At 44.9% G+C, this 15,925-nt stretch overlaps 1 protein-coding gene across 9 annotated transcripts in view; it reads right to left on the bottom strand.

The window, feature by feature from the left end:
- LOC146079922 (uncharacterized) overlaps positions 1-15,925 on the bottom strand; it is a 53,816-nt gene that overhangs the window by 23,769 nt on the left and 14,122 nt on the right. For 2 of the 9 annotated variants that reach the window (XM_083186642.1, XM_083186644.1), the window contains exons 3-6: positions 14,425-14,493; positions 12,779-12,817; positions 12,038-12,106; positions 8,448-8,558 (exon numbers count right to left, since the gene is read on the bottom strand). In XM_083186642.1, coding sequence (XP_083042768.1) covers positions 8,448-8,558; positions 12,038-12,106; positions 12,779-12,817; positions 14,425-14,493 — 288 coding nt within the window. Of the gene's footprint in view, positions 1-8,444; positions 8,559-12,037; positions 12,107-12,778; positions 12,818-14,424; positions 14,494-15,925 lie in introns of all 9 variants that reach the window. The other 7 variants (XM_083186646.1, XM_083186648.1, XM_083186649.1 and 4 more) reach the window with 5 other exon arrangements.

Below are 15,925 nucleotides of genomic sequence, written 5' to 3'. Positions count from 1 at the left end.
ATAAGTTATTACATAGTAGGTACAGCTTGGGAGACGGTAACCTGACCCATCTGTTCTGTGTGTAGGATAATAAAGTTATTACATAGTAGGTACAGCTTGGGAGACAGTAACCTGACCCATCTGTTCTGTGTGACGGATAATAAAGTTATTACATAGTAGGTACAGCTTGGGAGACGGTAACCTGACCCGTCTGTTCTGTGTGACAGATAATAAGTTATTACATAGTAGGTACAGCTTGGGGAGACGGTAACCTGACCCTTCTGTTCTGTGTGACGGATAATAAGTTATTACATAGTAGGTACAGCTTGGGAGACGGTAACCTGACCCATCTGTTCTGGGTGACGGATAATAAAGTTATTACATAGTAGGTACAGCTTGGGAGACAGTAACCTGACCCGTCTGTTCTGTGTGACGGATAATAAGTTATTACATAGTAGGTACAGCTTGGGAGACGGTAACCTGACCCATCTGTTCTGGGTGACGGATAATAAAGTTATTACATAGTAGGTACAGCTTGGGAGACGGTAACCTGACCCATCTGTTCTGTGTGTAGGATAATAAGTTATTACATAGTAGGTACAGCTTGGGAGACAGTCACCTGACCCATCTGTTCTGGTTGACGGATAATAAAGTTATTACATAGTAGGTACAGCTTGGGAGACAGTAACCTGACCCATCTGTTCTGGGTGACGGATAATAAGTTATTACATAGTAGGTACAGCTTGGGAGACGGTAACCTGACCCATCTGTTCTGTGTGACGGATAATAAGTTATTACATAGTAGGTACAGCTTGGGAGACAGTCACCTGACCCATCTGTTCTGGTTGACGGATAATAAAGTTATTACATAGTAGGTACAGCTTGGGAGACAGTAACCTGACCCATCTGTTCTGGGTGACGGATAATAAGTTATTACATAGTAGGTACAGCTTGGGAGACAGTAACCTGACCCGTCTGTTCTGTGTGACGGATAATAAGTTATTACATAGTAGGCACAGCTTGGGAGACGGTAACCTGACCCATCTGTTCTGTGTGACGGATAATAAGTTATTACATAGTAGGTACAGCTTGGGAGACGGTAACCTGACCCGTCTGTTCTGTGTGTAGGATAATAAAGTTATTACATAGTAGGTACAGCTTGGGAGACGGTAACCTGACCCATCTGTTCTGGGTGACGGATAATAAGTTATTACATAGTAGGTACAGCTTGGGAGACAGTAACCTGACCCGTCTGTTCTGTGTGACGGATAATAAGTTATTACATAGTAGGCACAGCTTGGGAGACGGTAACCTGACCCATCTGTTCTGTGTGACGGATAATAAGTTATTACATAGTAGGTACAGCTTGGGAGACAGTAACCTGACCCATCTGTTCTGTGTGTAGGATAATAAAGTTATTACATAGTAGGTACAGCTTGGGAGACGGTAACCTGACCCATCTGTTCTGGGTGACGGATAATAAGTTATTACATAGTAGGTACAGCTTGGGAGACGGTAACCTGACCCATCTGTTCTGTGTGACGGATAATAAGTTATTACATAGTAGGTACAGCTTGGGGAGACGGTAACCTGACCCATCTGTTCTGTGTGACGGATAATAAGTTATTACATAGTAGGTACAGCTTGGGAGACAGTAACCTGACCCATCTGTTCTGTGTGACGGATAATAAAGTTATTACATAGTAGGTACAGCTTGGGAGACGGTAACCTGACCCGTCTGTTCTGTGTGACAGATAATAAGTTATTACATAGTAGGTACAGCTTGGGAGACGGTAACCTGACCCATCTGTTCTGTGTGACGGATAATAAGTTATTACATAGTAGGTACAGCTTGGGAGACAGTCACCTGACCCATCTGTTCTGGTTGACGGATAATAAAGTTATTACATAGTAGGTACAGCTTGGGAGACAGTAACCTGACCCATCTGTTCTGGGTGACGGATAATAAGTTATTACATAGTAGGTACAGCTTGGGAGACAGTAACCTGACCCGTCTGTTCTGTGTGACGGATAATAAGTTATTACATAGTAGGCACAGCTTGGGAGACGGTAACCTGACCCATCTGTTCTGTGTGACGGATAATAAGTTATTACATAGTAGGTACAGCTTGGGAGACGGTAACCTGACCCATCTGTTCTGTGTGTAGGATAATAAAGTTATTACATAGTAGGTACAGCTTGGGAGACAGTAACCTGACCCATCTGTTCTGTGTGACGGATAATAAAGTTATTACATAGTAGGTACAGCTTGGGAGACGGTAACCTGACCCATCTGTTCTGGGTGACGGATAATAAAGTTATTACGTAGTAGGTACAGCTTGGGAGACGGTAACCTGACCCATCTGTTCTGGGTGACGGATAATAAAGTTATTACATAGTAGGTACAGCTTGGGAGACGGTAACCTGACCCGTCTGTTCTGTGTGACAGATAATAAGTTATTACATAGTAGGTACAGCTTGGGAGACGGTAACCTGACCCATCTGTTCTGGGTGACGGATAATAAAGTTATTACATAGTAGGTACAGCTTGGGAGACAGTAACCTGACCCGTCTGTTCTGTGTGACGGATAATAAGTTATTACATAGTAGGTACAGCTTGGGAGACAGTAACCTGACCCGTCTGTTCTGTGTGACGGATAATAAGTTATTACATAGTAGGTACAGCCTGGGAGACGGTAACCTGACCCATCTGTTCTGTGTGACGGATAATAAAGTTATTACATAGTAAGCACAGCTTGGGAGACGGTAACCTGACCCATCTGTTCTGTGTGACGGATAATAAAGTTATTACATAGTAGGTACAGCTTGGGAGACGGTAACCTGACCCATCTGTTCTGTGTGACGGATAATAAGTTATTGCATAGTAGGTACAGCTTGGGAGACAGTAACCTGACCCATCTGTTCTGTGTGACGGATAATAAAGTTATTACATAGTAGGTACAGCTTGGGAGACGGTAACCTGACCCATCTGTTCTGGGTGACGGATAATAAAGTTATTACATAGTAAGCACAGCTTGGGAGACGGTAACCTGACCCATCTGTTCTGTGTGACGGATAATAAAGTTATTGCATATTAGGTACAGCTTGGGAGACGGTAACCTGACCCATCTGTTGTGTTATGTGCAGCGGATAATAAAGTTATTACAAGGTGACTATGGCTTGTGAGACAGTAACCTGACCCTTCTATTGTTAGCGGTGAATAATAAAGTTATGGCACGGTGGGTACGGCTTGGGAGACAGTAACTTGACAGTGCCCGGGCGGGGGGGGGGGGGGGCGGCCGCGGTGAGTGGCAGTGCCACTCTGTATGTACACATCCACCACCGACCACCGCACGTCACTGTCGGAGAGATCTCTCCTAGCTCAGCCATCCCAACAGTCCTGCTTTCTTGGTGCCCCTCTGACAGCTGGAGCCCAGCAATTAGGACCTCCATTGTCTTTGGAAGATACACCTTTGCTGTGCGGTTATGTTTATATTTGGTAAATCTAGATGAACTTTTAGTAAACAGAACAGATTTATGATTTCTTCTTTGGCCCAAATGGCTAATTTGTTCTGTGCTTTTAGACATTAAACTGTGTGCAGCACTTGGGAGAACCACGTCCAGCAGGTGCGGTAATGTCGTTTTTATTCACTGCAATTCTGCAGCCGCTGCACAGAAAATATCGGTCCTTCCAACAAACTAAGCTATATCAGGAAAGTTATGTGGTATGCAATCAAGATATATAATGTAAATACAATGGGTGACATTTAACAGGATGCGAGTTTTAGTAACATTTCAAAATCGCACCTTATCGCATTTTTTTAAATCGCATTTTTTGCCGCAATTTCGCATATTCAATGAGCTGCTTCCAAAAATACGGGGACAGAGAATCTGGGGGTCCTCCGTATTTTGAAACCAGCACCGGGCTCCAACAGCCCGCGGTGTCATGCCACAGCCGGGGGACACTTTTTAAATAGGATCCCCCGGGCGAACCATGAGCACCGTGGCTGGTCAGCCTTGGACGGGGTCCCTGGGGGAGTGGGGACCCCCCAATAAAGGATCCCCCACCCAGGCTTCACCCATCCAGTATAGACAAACAAGACACACAAACATATAACAAGAACCCCCCCCTTGGTGTTAGTTTTGTTATGCATGCAGTTGCAGACTTTCATTGCTCATTAGCAGAGCCAGTTAGTAGGTTTAGACAGGTCAGAGTTCAAGTCCCCACAAAAATGTGCACATTAGTATTGTGGTAATACTTATTGTAATCCAGGGGTATCAGTGGCTTGTGACTTCAGCGACAAATTTCTCTGACCGCCCACACTGCGGTCATATCCGAGATCAATCCGGTTGCTGGATAGAATATCAGCCTGAAAGTCCCCTCAACGCGTTTCTCCGCCTACGTCCCTCAGCGGCTTCCTCAGGAGAAGTATGTGGCTATTCCTGCATTTCCGCCTTTTATGGCGGTAATTTTCCCTCTGCGCATGCGCTCAATCTCAATCTTACTGCGGCCGCGTCATGCGGGTCCGGCCTCGTTCTCAAGCAGCGTCTATTATTGTACTGTGTATTCATGCGTCGGTCTGCTGGACAGGATACTTCCTGTTTGCGTTCCAAGAGGGCGGTGGCAATCCCACTTCCCAGTACCAAAAAGATTTAAAAACTATGTTAGAAAAGGGAGTACAAGATAGTGCCATCTCCAAAGACACATTTAATTTTCTTTATAATGCACACCCGGTCACTCCCACTTTTAATTTTATGCCCAAAATTCACAAAATACTTCACAATCCCCCTGGGCGTCCAATTATTTCTGGTGTAGGGTCCCTCACTAATAATTTGTCACTTTTTGTTGATTATTATTTACAAAGCCACGTGGGGACACTGAAATCATACATTCGGGACACAAAGCATTTTTTAAGCCTGATCAATGAAGTAGAGTGGAAAGAAGGATATGTACTTCTAACATGTGATGTTGAAGCCCTCTACTCCAATATTCCACAAAACATGGGAGTAGAGGTAATGGAAAGATATCTACAGAAAGATATGAATCTTTCGGAGTCCCTACGTGGCTTAATTTTACACTCAATTAAATTTATTTTAACCCACAATTATTTTTTGTTTAACACTAAGTATTATTTACAGACACGGGGGACGGCCATGGGGACCAGGTTCGCAAACCTATACATGGGGGCCTTTGAGGACCAACATGTGTGGGGGAGCGAGTTCAGGGCGGACCTGGTCCTCTATGGCTGTTTTATTGATGATTTATTTATTATTTGGAAAGGGGACATCACTACACTTAACAAATTCACGGAAAGTTTAAATAAAAATAATTTTGGTTTAATTTTCACGAGCACTCACAGTTTTACACATATTAGTTTTTTGGATGTGGCACTTACTGCAAAAAATGGGAAACTGGAGACTGAAACTTTCCAAAAACCGGTGGTCCAAAATAGATATTTAAACTATGAGAGTGCACACAACAAAATTTGGAAGGACAATATCTCTAAAGGGCAACTAATTAGGACCAAAAGAAATTGTTCAACAGACGAATCATATCAGAGACAGGCAAAAACGATGGTGTCATCATTTAGAGATCAAAAATACCCTCCTAACATTATCCAAAAAGCAGTTGAGGAAGTAAATAAAATAGAAAGAACACCTTTGCTAGAAACCAATAAGAACAAAGAAGGTAAAAGTAAGGATAGAACTATGTGTTTCGTTACACAATTCAATGAATGCTCATATGAGATCAAAAATATAATAAAAAAGAATACTAAGCTATTAATGGAAGATGAATTTTTACAAGACATTGTTGAACCAAATGGAGGGGTGATTTTTAGGAAAGGGTTTAATCTTAAAAATGAACTGGTTCACAGTCATTTTGACCCAAAACATCAGTCCTCCCAAATACCTAGCGTGACCAACTGGCTACCTGAGAAACCTCCTGGTTACCACAAATGTGGAAATCCAAAATGTTTAACCTGTATGGGGGCAAAACAGAGAAAAACCCTGGAATTCGAATCATTCACAAATAAGGAGGTATTCCAGATAAAAGATTTCCTAAACTGTAGAACCGCATTTGTAATATATATCATACAATGTGGGTGCGGTCTACAGTATGTAGGCCGCACTATAAGATGCCTTCATGTTAGGTACCTGGAACACAGGCGGAATATCCTGGGCGGTAGTAGGAGTCACCCCTTGTCGAAACATATATCATCATGTCATGGATCCTCTTTAAAGAACATAGAAGTGAAAGCTATTGAACTAGTGAAAAACATGATGAGGGGAGGTGACAGGTTTAATAGACTTTGCAGTAGAGAAGCCTATTGGATAGAGACGATGGTACCGAAAGGTTTAAATTATACTATAGAGTTGAATAATATATAAAGCTCGAATCCTTGTTGTCTTCTTCAACCCATGGGGATTGGGGGAGGGGTAATATTTCCTTTGAAGAGGAAATTAGGGGTGGGATGGGGGTTAGGGAAGGGGGGGAGGGAGGGGGGACATATTTTTGTCATGTTATTTTCATTATTATTTTTATTTTTTATTTCTAATTATTATTTATTTTTTAGATTATATTTCTTATTTTTATTATTATTCTTATTTTTATTATTCTTATTTTTATTTAATGTGAACTATGATGTTTAATGGTATAATTATTGATTATCATGTGTAAGCTGAAATTAAAATTGTCCCCATAGGGGAAAATATATGCAGAGGTAACAATTGTGGTATAGAACCGTATATGAACAATTCCAATAATCCCGAAGTGATATAGAGATATATTTATGAAATGATCCCGAAGAGATATACATCCACATTTATTTTAAGAAAATTAAAAGTGTATAGTAGATCAAACTATCATTGGGGCTATATAGCACTAGAAATGTTATTAAACCTATAGAAATGAAATATTTAATTTTATCTTACATCATTGCATATTGCACTGGTATTGACAATATCTCACTCTATATATAAACTGTATCTTTATATATTTTTTATATATGTGTCTAAAATATTTTATTTGTGTATGTTCAATCGTCATTGTTAGTGGAGAATCGGAACTGGTTAATAGTAGAACTGGTATAATGTCTTTCCTATGGACTTAAATTAATGCAGACCTGGCGATTCCCATAGACATCTGTCTATTATACAGAAAAATAAAAGGTCACTCTGCTTAAAAGCTTTTCTTTCCAACAAGAAAGCTACAAAAAGTACTACAAGAGAGATCTCCAAAAGGAGGCTTGGTCTTGGAACGCAAACAGGAAGTATCCTGTCCAGTAGACCGACGCATGAATACACAGCACAGTAGTAGACCCTTCTTGAGAACGAGGCCGGACCCGCATGACGTGGCCGCAGTAAGATTGAGCTATGAACATAGTATCAGAGTGAGGCTTGACCCGCATGACGCGGGCGCATGCGCAGAGGGAAAATTACCGCCATAAAAGGCGGAAATGCAGGAATAGCCTCATACTTCTCCTGAGGAAGCCGCTGAGGGACGTAGGCGGAGAAACGCGTTGAGAGGGGACTTTCAGGCTGATATTCTATCCAGCAACCGGATTGGTCTCGGATATGACCGCAGTGTGGGCGGTCGGAGAAATTCGTCGCTGAAGTCACAAGCCACTGATACCCCTGGATTACAATAAGTATTACCACAATATCAATGTGCACATTTTTGTGGGGACTTGAACTCTGACCTGTCTAAACCTACTAACTGGCTCTGCTAATGAGCAATGAAAGTCTGCAACTGCATGCATAACAAAACTAACACCAAGGGGGGGGTTCTTGTTATATGTTTGTGTGTCTTGTTTGTCTATATTGACCAAATTATTGTATTTTAAATGTGTAAATTTTATTAAACATTTCATATATTCAGTACAGCGCTGTTCCTATCTTTTTTTCTCTGGTCCTGTGCATAAAAGGGGTTTTGGTAATCCCCCTACAGGTTCAGCAGCAGTACCGAATATACAATCAGCGCTCAGTATCATTGTGTAGAGTCTTCACCCATCCAGGGCTGAAACCCGGGGCTGTCACCAGCATCCATGGGCTGTGGACGCAACTTTTTTTTTTTACAATATTAACTTTTACACATTTTTTAAAACAGGACCATGCACAGATCTCAATGATCTGTGCAGGGTTCTGGCAAATTCGCCTGTCAGAACCTGGTCTGCATGTCTGGCGATTTTTAGTAACATTTCCCATTTTCGCATCTTATTAAATATGCGATTTGTATACTTTACAATGCGAAAACATCTGGATGAGAGTTCCGGCGCGACTAAAAATCTCACCTTCAGAATGTGCAATTTCGCCGCAAAATCCGCGGTTTTCGCATCTCATTAAATGTGATTTTGGGAATGTCTGATTTCGGAAGTTTTTGCATAAAAATCTAAAAAAATCACATTTTCGCATCTCATTAAATGTCACCCAATGTCTGTATTGTATAAATGATAGGTAAGCATTACCTGTGTGTCGGAGTGATAATCGCCCTTCTTCTTCCATTCCCTTCTCTTTTCTCCTCTTTCTCGTCTTTTGTAATATTTTTGATGTTTACCGTGTTCTTCACCATCTTCCACATCCTGCAGAGAATACAACAGATCAGCCATAGAGATCAATGGGTGCAGGGTGTACCCCCGTATACCCCCCCCCCCCCCCCTCACACACGTGATGCCATCTCCCAGGGGACATCTTCTGAAACATCAACTGTGTCAACGCCTTTGCTATAATTTTGTGCATCTTCCTGAGTATTGCTATATAGTAAGATTAAGCTGTAGTGGATCAGAGACAACACTCCCAGCACACGGTAACATGCGGTAGGGGGTGGCGCTCAGAGGAGGGGGGACTTGCACACAGGCCGCCTCAGATGTTACAACTCCTCTGTCTGTGTGTCCACAACAGAAACCACTGTTTCATCCTCCTCATTATAAATACAGCCAATAACTAACTTTACTTCCCCCGACTCACTAACCTGTAAATACCAGGGCGTCTAGTAACCTTGCGGTTCCTATCATTGACTGCAATGTATCTGTTCCCACCCCACCATTGTCTCTAATGTTGCAGTTCCCATCATTGAGGTCTATAGGGGAACCTTTGTTTCACATTCTGGCTGCTCACAGCAAATCAGCGTTCTGCTCCTACAGAGGAGCCCCCTGATTGGCCGACAGCTCTTATACCCACAGAAGCCACATGGGTCAAGCCATTCACTCTGTGGCCCTTATTGTGATTGAGCGTGTGCGGTCGGACGGCCGATGTATTGTGTTTGCGCATGTGCAGAGGTGTTTCTGCGCATGTGCGAACACCCCGCATGTCCGAACACGGAATGAGGTACGTGCAGAAAATGATCGGTCGGACCCATCCGAGCAGGGGGTGGAGAGGGGCGTGAAGAGCTGTTTGGGCTCATTACCATATGTGTACACCCCGCGTTTCATGGGCGTTCCTATGGAAACGCTGGGCGTACGTATGGTAATCCGGCCGTGATGCACGTGTGGGGGCGGACAGCTGACATAGCCAGATGCCAGGTGCCCGCCCATATCCCTGCTTTCATACGGAGAAATGTCCGAGTGGTCTTGAGCACTCGGTTCTGTCTGACCGCTCGGTCCATCATTCGATGGTCAGCGACTATCGGAGGGTGGGGGAGGTTCCCACAGATGGAGGAGGTGTTTGCATGAAACATCCACTCGCGGTCCGTTTGCTTCGGCGTCTTACCGCATTCGGTAGGCGGGGCTAAGAACACTCGGTGCCCATCCGAAATACACATCCGACCGAGTCAACTAGAATAAGGCCCCGTGTGTGTGTGTGTCATTTTTTTTAACCTCCTGCATGCTTTTTTTTTTTACAGGTATCATGGATACTGCTGGACAAGTGGACGTGATTGGCTACAGGGAGGGTAGGTATTCTTGTATGAGGGTGTAAGTGTTTTTATTAAAGTTTTACTCTCACAGTTTGCATGTTTACATTTTTCATAGGGGACTATTGGGACTTGCGGGCCCTTAATGCCCAGCATGCTGGTACTTATGGTTTTCCAAGCACCAGCCTTGCTGGCCCCTCAGGAGAAGAGTGACTGCAGCACAGGACAGTGTGTAAAATGGCGGACTACAGCAGACTCTCCAATGACGATCTTATGTTGGTGTGTCAGGAACATGGAGGACATCAAGATTCCTTTCAATGCTACCACGAGCCATGAGTGCGGCATTCGTGAGCTGGGATGAATCGCACCAGACGGAAGTGGGATGCTCTGAAGACGGAGGCACCCAGGACGGAGGCCTAACAGTCGACCAAAGTCAGGAACTAGTGAGATCTCCAAGCCCCACCCCCTCTAACAGCAGCCATGTTTCCCAACATCCCCCCACAGGGCAGGAATCCCAGCGTCCCAGGGGGCATAACCTATACCCTCACATATCAACTTGAGGAATTGGGAGAAAGCCGCTAAAACAGGGAAGAGAATACAGTTAATGTAGCTGATTCCGACCATGTCCACCCACATCTGACGTCACCCGGGAGGGAGCTGAGGCACCAGCACCATAATAAGGATTACTGTGTTTATTTCCTATTTCCTCCCATTAATCTAAGCCCCTGACGAAGCGATGGCACCGTAATCAGACGGACGTTTCTCCTCGCCGGGCTGCTGTGTGGGAACCAGATGTCGCCTGTCACGGACCAGCTGGATGTGATCAGCACGGAGCTGGAAATTCACAGCAATGAATCCATTTCCAGTAAGTCCTGTGCGCAATAGAGCCGGGGGGTCTACAGATCCCACAGACATAGTAACGCAACAGGCGTGGAGAGGGGGGGGGGGCTAGGGGATTGGCATGGAGGCGGCAGAGGGCGGTGGCAGAAGGGGATGCGCGAGTGTCTCGTGCACCCCCTTCTGGCGAATGGCAGAAGATGACGATTTGATCGCCAGCCCCCGGCTGAATGAGGAGCGCTACATCTGTAGGCCTCACCATCGGACGCACATCACCATTGGATCTCTGAGGTATGGTGTGAGGCCTATGACGCACCTCAGTCTCACCATCGGACGCACATCGGTCTCACCATTGGACCTTAGGTATGGTGTAAGGCCTCTGATCAAACAGTACCCAAACCAACATGTCTACTCCAGCGATCCCCTAAAACTACCCTTGAACTGTTGCACAGAGACACCTAGACTCATTGGTCTGTCTATTTCACTGTCCCAGCAGCTGGTGCTGCCAGGTACCGTGTGCTATCTGTGTGCCTGGCAATAGATGTGGGAGGTATCTGGGAGATATATGGTTTCTTGGAGGTCCTTGGGATAGCCCCTATGTAATGTGTCCACGCCTCATTTTGGGTGCCAGGAGATCAAGCTGTCCCAATTACCTCCAGCAAACCTGGAAGGATGGGCAAGTCCCACACAATCCCAACAGTCAACAACAGACCTCAGTGAAGCAACTGCCACGCCCCACCCCCTATTGCATCACGCTCGCCGGACCCGCCCCCTGCTTCGCCGAGCTGGTTGCCGTCTTCCTGAGAGGACAGCAATAAAGTTGGCAACCATGGAAGAGGGTAAAATCTGGAAACCATGTAAAATGCACTGAAAAAGCCAGAAACATAGGCCCTTATTCTGGTCTGATCACAGCAGGGCTGCGTTTGCACAAGTGTCAATGTTTTTGTACTGAGCATGCCCATTTCTGGGCATGTGCATACCCTGTGTATGCACATGCCCAGAAATGGGCATGCTCAGTACAAAAAACATGCATGCATGCATACGCAGGGTGCGTGCACCCACAGCGAACAGACGTGGGGCAGAGGGTGGTGCCATTAGCATATGGGAAAGCCCATGAAACACTGGGCATTCTCATGCTGATGAGGCCATGCTGTGGGTGCGGGGGGGGGGGGTGGGCAGCTGACATCACCGGACCACCCATTTCCTTCCCAGCATGCACGCACATGTAAGTGATTAAGAGTCACTTTTATATGTGTGCACCTTCCATATCTTTCGATAGTGTTATCAGCTTTTTCAAAACACTTTACATGGTTTCCGGTCTTTTCAATATGTTTACGGCTTTTGTCGTTCTGATTATTATTAAATTCCACCTACTCGTTTTATCCGCAGAGGTCCGTGTATGCCATGATGAGGCTTCTTTGTAGGCTCTATGGCCTTGGCGACCTACAACATACAATAGAGGAGAGGAATCAGTGGGTACACAGCGGGCGTAGGCAACCTGCAGCTGTTGTGAAACTACAAGTCTTTGCCACAGTTTTGGCACTCCCTAATAGCAAAACTGTGGCAAGGCATGCTGGGACGTGTAGTTTCACAACAGCTGGAAAGCCACGGGTTGCCTATGCCTGGTATATGAGTAATCTTCTCCTCCCTCTATACAGACAGGAACTCTCAGCTGCACCCCTATAGTTTTGGAGGTAATATCATGTATTGCCCCTCTGCAGCCGGCGAGGAACATGTTGTAGTGCCCTAGTAATTCTCTGTCTGGTCGCAGAGCGTAGAGTGATGTTTTCTAAACTTCGGTACAAAAAGTTAGTCTAAACTGCCATTTATCACCGCCGCAGATTGCCGAAAAGGGGCCAGACGCGGACAACACGTGACATCAGCTGTCTGCCCCCAGCAGGCATCGTCCCGCCTGTGTTCCCAGGGGAACGCCCAGCATTTTTATGTGGACACCCAAAAAACGCTGTCCACAATCCGCCCACGCCTTGCCCGCCCCATTCCTCCCACTATGGAGCCGTTTGCATGAACATGTGCAAACAACCCACCGTTGGACGCCAAGGAACAGGTCTGAATCGGACCATTTATTTGTGCCCCCCGCATGCCATGGACTCTTACCTTTATTATTCGAAACGGAGGGGCTGTTATCTCTTCAATCTGTAACAATCAGTATCAAGAATCAGTCACTCAATCATTGTTTTTTAAATATAACATAACATAGAGCATAACAGAGTGAGACACTGTATGTACATTACACTTTACTATCTATCTATCTATCTATCTATCTATCTATATATGATGTCATCATGTTGGTATGTAATGACAGTTGGTCTGACCTCTGACTCCTCCCACCAGTGTCAGTGATGTCACTGCCAGATGGGCCCAGCATAATACTCAGCTACAGTCTCCCAGAGTAGAATTAGGGATTTGGAGTTATATAGGCATGCAGGGTCACTGCAGGGCTTGGCCAGTGTAGGGCTGTGGCATGGGCTCACCAGGGGAATGCAGTGTCAGTGGCATGATGATATACCAGCATGACCAGGCTCGAGTTTACTAGCCTTGTGCGTCTGTGACTAGCCATGAGATCCCTCAACAAGAAGATCTTACTGACGGCTTTGGGGCATATACGTCCGCGCTTATAGGTGACACTGTCACCATGTTCTCTATAGTACGGGCATATCTCACCCACCACTAAGGCTCTCATTGCATTTCCTAATAGAAAAACTGTGGCAAGGTATGATGGGAAGTGTAGTTTCACAAAAGCTGTAGGGCCATAGTTTGGAACCGCTCCACAATCCTCACTTGACGATATTCCCAAACAAAAGACGAATCTCTTGACGCTGAACTTTGTTTGCCTCCGAATTTTCTTGTGGTATCGGAAAATGAAACAAATAAAGTGTGTAAATAATACAATGAAAAGGTGGCTGTGACCGCCGAAACATGTTGGCAGAAGAGTGAGTGACATTGTTTTTATACATTTGTATTTTATCCTGTACTTGTCCACTGTATTTCTGGCCATTGGCCAATTGGCTACAATTTCAGTTGGACTTTTTTAGATTAAATATTTTTTTACTGAGACCAGTCCATTTCTTTGCCTTATTTTACATGCTCATGAGGTAAAACATTAAAATAGGACTGAACGGGATTGTGCAAGATGTGTTGCAAGATACCTTGATGTTCTTTTTCACACTTACCCCACTGTGAGTTTTGGTACAAGTTTTGGGGTTCCTCCTGTTACACCACTAATTTTATTATAATTATTGTATTATTTACACACTTTATTTGTTTCATTTTCCGATACCACAAGAAAATTCGGAGGCAAACAAAGTTCAGCGCCAACAGATTCGTCTTTTGTTTGGGAAAAAATGAAACCAGACTGGGTATAAGGATCAGATGCACAGGGGTTCAAATGAAGATTTTGAGCTTTATTTTATTTTATAAAGCAGGACACGGCATGCCGGATGAATTCTGTAGGCAAGCGTAGTTACAGGCAGCAGCGTACAGGTAATTACAGCATAAACAGTGTCTTGCAAATGCTCCAGTGCTCCCTACCATGGCCCACACCCTGGTCTATCGCTTGGGCAGCGAATCCAACATCAGGAGCATTTACCCTCTGCCCTGGAAACACTTATATCAGGAAATCCCATGTGCTACTAATTACACACATGGCTTCTGCTACTGCTCCAAAACCTCGTCTGGATCCTCCACATGACTTATATATATATATATATATGCACTGTGCGGTATAAGAACACGTTACATACCTTTATTAGTAAGGACGTATAGCATCCAGGACAGCTGTATAGTTGTTTCCTCTTTCTCCCATCCTGTAACTGATAACGCAGTATCTCTTATATATTTAGCCAGATCTGTCACTCATCCCCTCTGTGTATATAACGTTCACGCCCAGCAGGATACACAAACCGCCCCCCCCCCCCCCCCTAGGGAAAAGACCAGTGTTATACACACCACCACCCCCTTGACATCACCTCCCCCCGCCCAGCCAGGGCTCGACCTCCCCTCCCGTGATTCGCGGACCCCCCTCCCGCGATTCGCGGACCCTCCTGTGATTCGCGGACCCCCCTCCCGCGAATCACGGCACTAATCCCTTCTCCCCACGCCCCCTCCCGCAATTCACTGCACCCCCCCTTCCGCGATTCGTGGCCCCCCCCCGATGCCCCCCTCCTGCGATTCACGCCCATCTCGCGTGATTTGCAGACCCCCTCAACCCCTCCCTCCCAAGATTCACGGACCCCCACAACCCCCCTCCAGCAATTTGCGGACCCCCCTTCCCAAGATTCATGCCCCCCCCCCTCCCCCGATGGCAAAGGAGAACCGATCAAGTTTCACATTTTTTTATGGTGCCGGGACACGGAGCATAGTGATTCTCATAGTGATTCTCTAAGCTCCAGAGCTTCTGATCACAAAGTGAAAACAGGCACTTGTGCGCACATTCACAGCCTACAGTATATGCAAAGCTGCAAAGAAAAAACACATGGTGCAGATTCACACCCCCCATTATTCATCAAAATTTGAGGTTCTTGGTATATTAACTGGCCAATAAATATTTGCCCACCAAACAGCTTCACGGTGACCTCGTTATCTCTGGTGGGTCCATAATGCTAAGTTTGGATCAGGGGCGTGGGACCCCAAGAAATTGTTTCTTAATAAGAAAGAAGCAGAATCTGGGGGGATAAAAAGTATTATAAAACTGAAAGTGCTAGAAAGTATAATATTAGTGAAAAATAAATGAATAGTGCTAAATAAATGTAAAGGTGTGGCAACCCAGAAACACCAACCCAAGGGGAGCCGCACCCCAAATCCATGCCCAGGACTAGCAATTAGTGTAAATGTTTAGATCTTAACTTCATTGTGCCTTCAATTTGCAGTCTGTGGCTACCAAGGACCAAACTGGTAAAAAATGTTCAGATCATGTGGGCGGGGTGCTACTCAAATAGGGGGTACACATGGTAAAATAAGCCGCTATAAGCGCTATTATATAATCAAAATCAAATTGAATTCGAATTGAAATCGAATGGGCATGGAATAGTTTTTCCACATTCGATGCAGATTGGATCCCGATACACGCTCCTGTGTAGTGTAAATCAAAAAGAAAAATAGTCTTGCCAGGAAAAATCCAATTAAATGCCAGATGGAATTGAATGGCATATTGCATTAAAATCGAATTGAATTCCACATCGAACCGTGAGTACCCGCTATAAGTTGAAGCATATTCGCGCATGCGCAGACCCTCACCATCCAAAA

This window comes from Crinia signifera, chromosome 5 (assembly GCF_055691185.1).
Source record: "Crinia signifera chromosome 5, ASM5569118v1, whole genome shotgun sequence".
NCBI classification, from domain to species: domain Eukaryota; kingdom Metazoa; phylum Chordata; class Amphibia; order Anura; family Myobatrachidae; genus Crinia; species Crinia signifera.
Note: the sequence above shows the minus strand (reverse complement) of the source record. Positions and strands in the feature narration are given on the sequence as shown.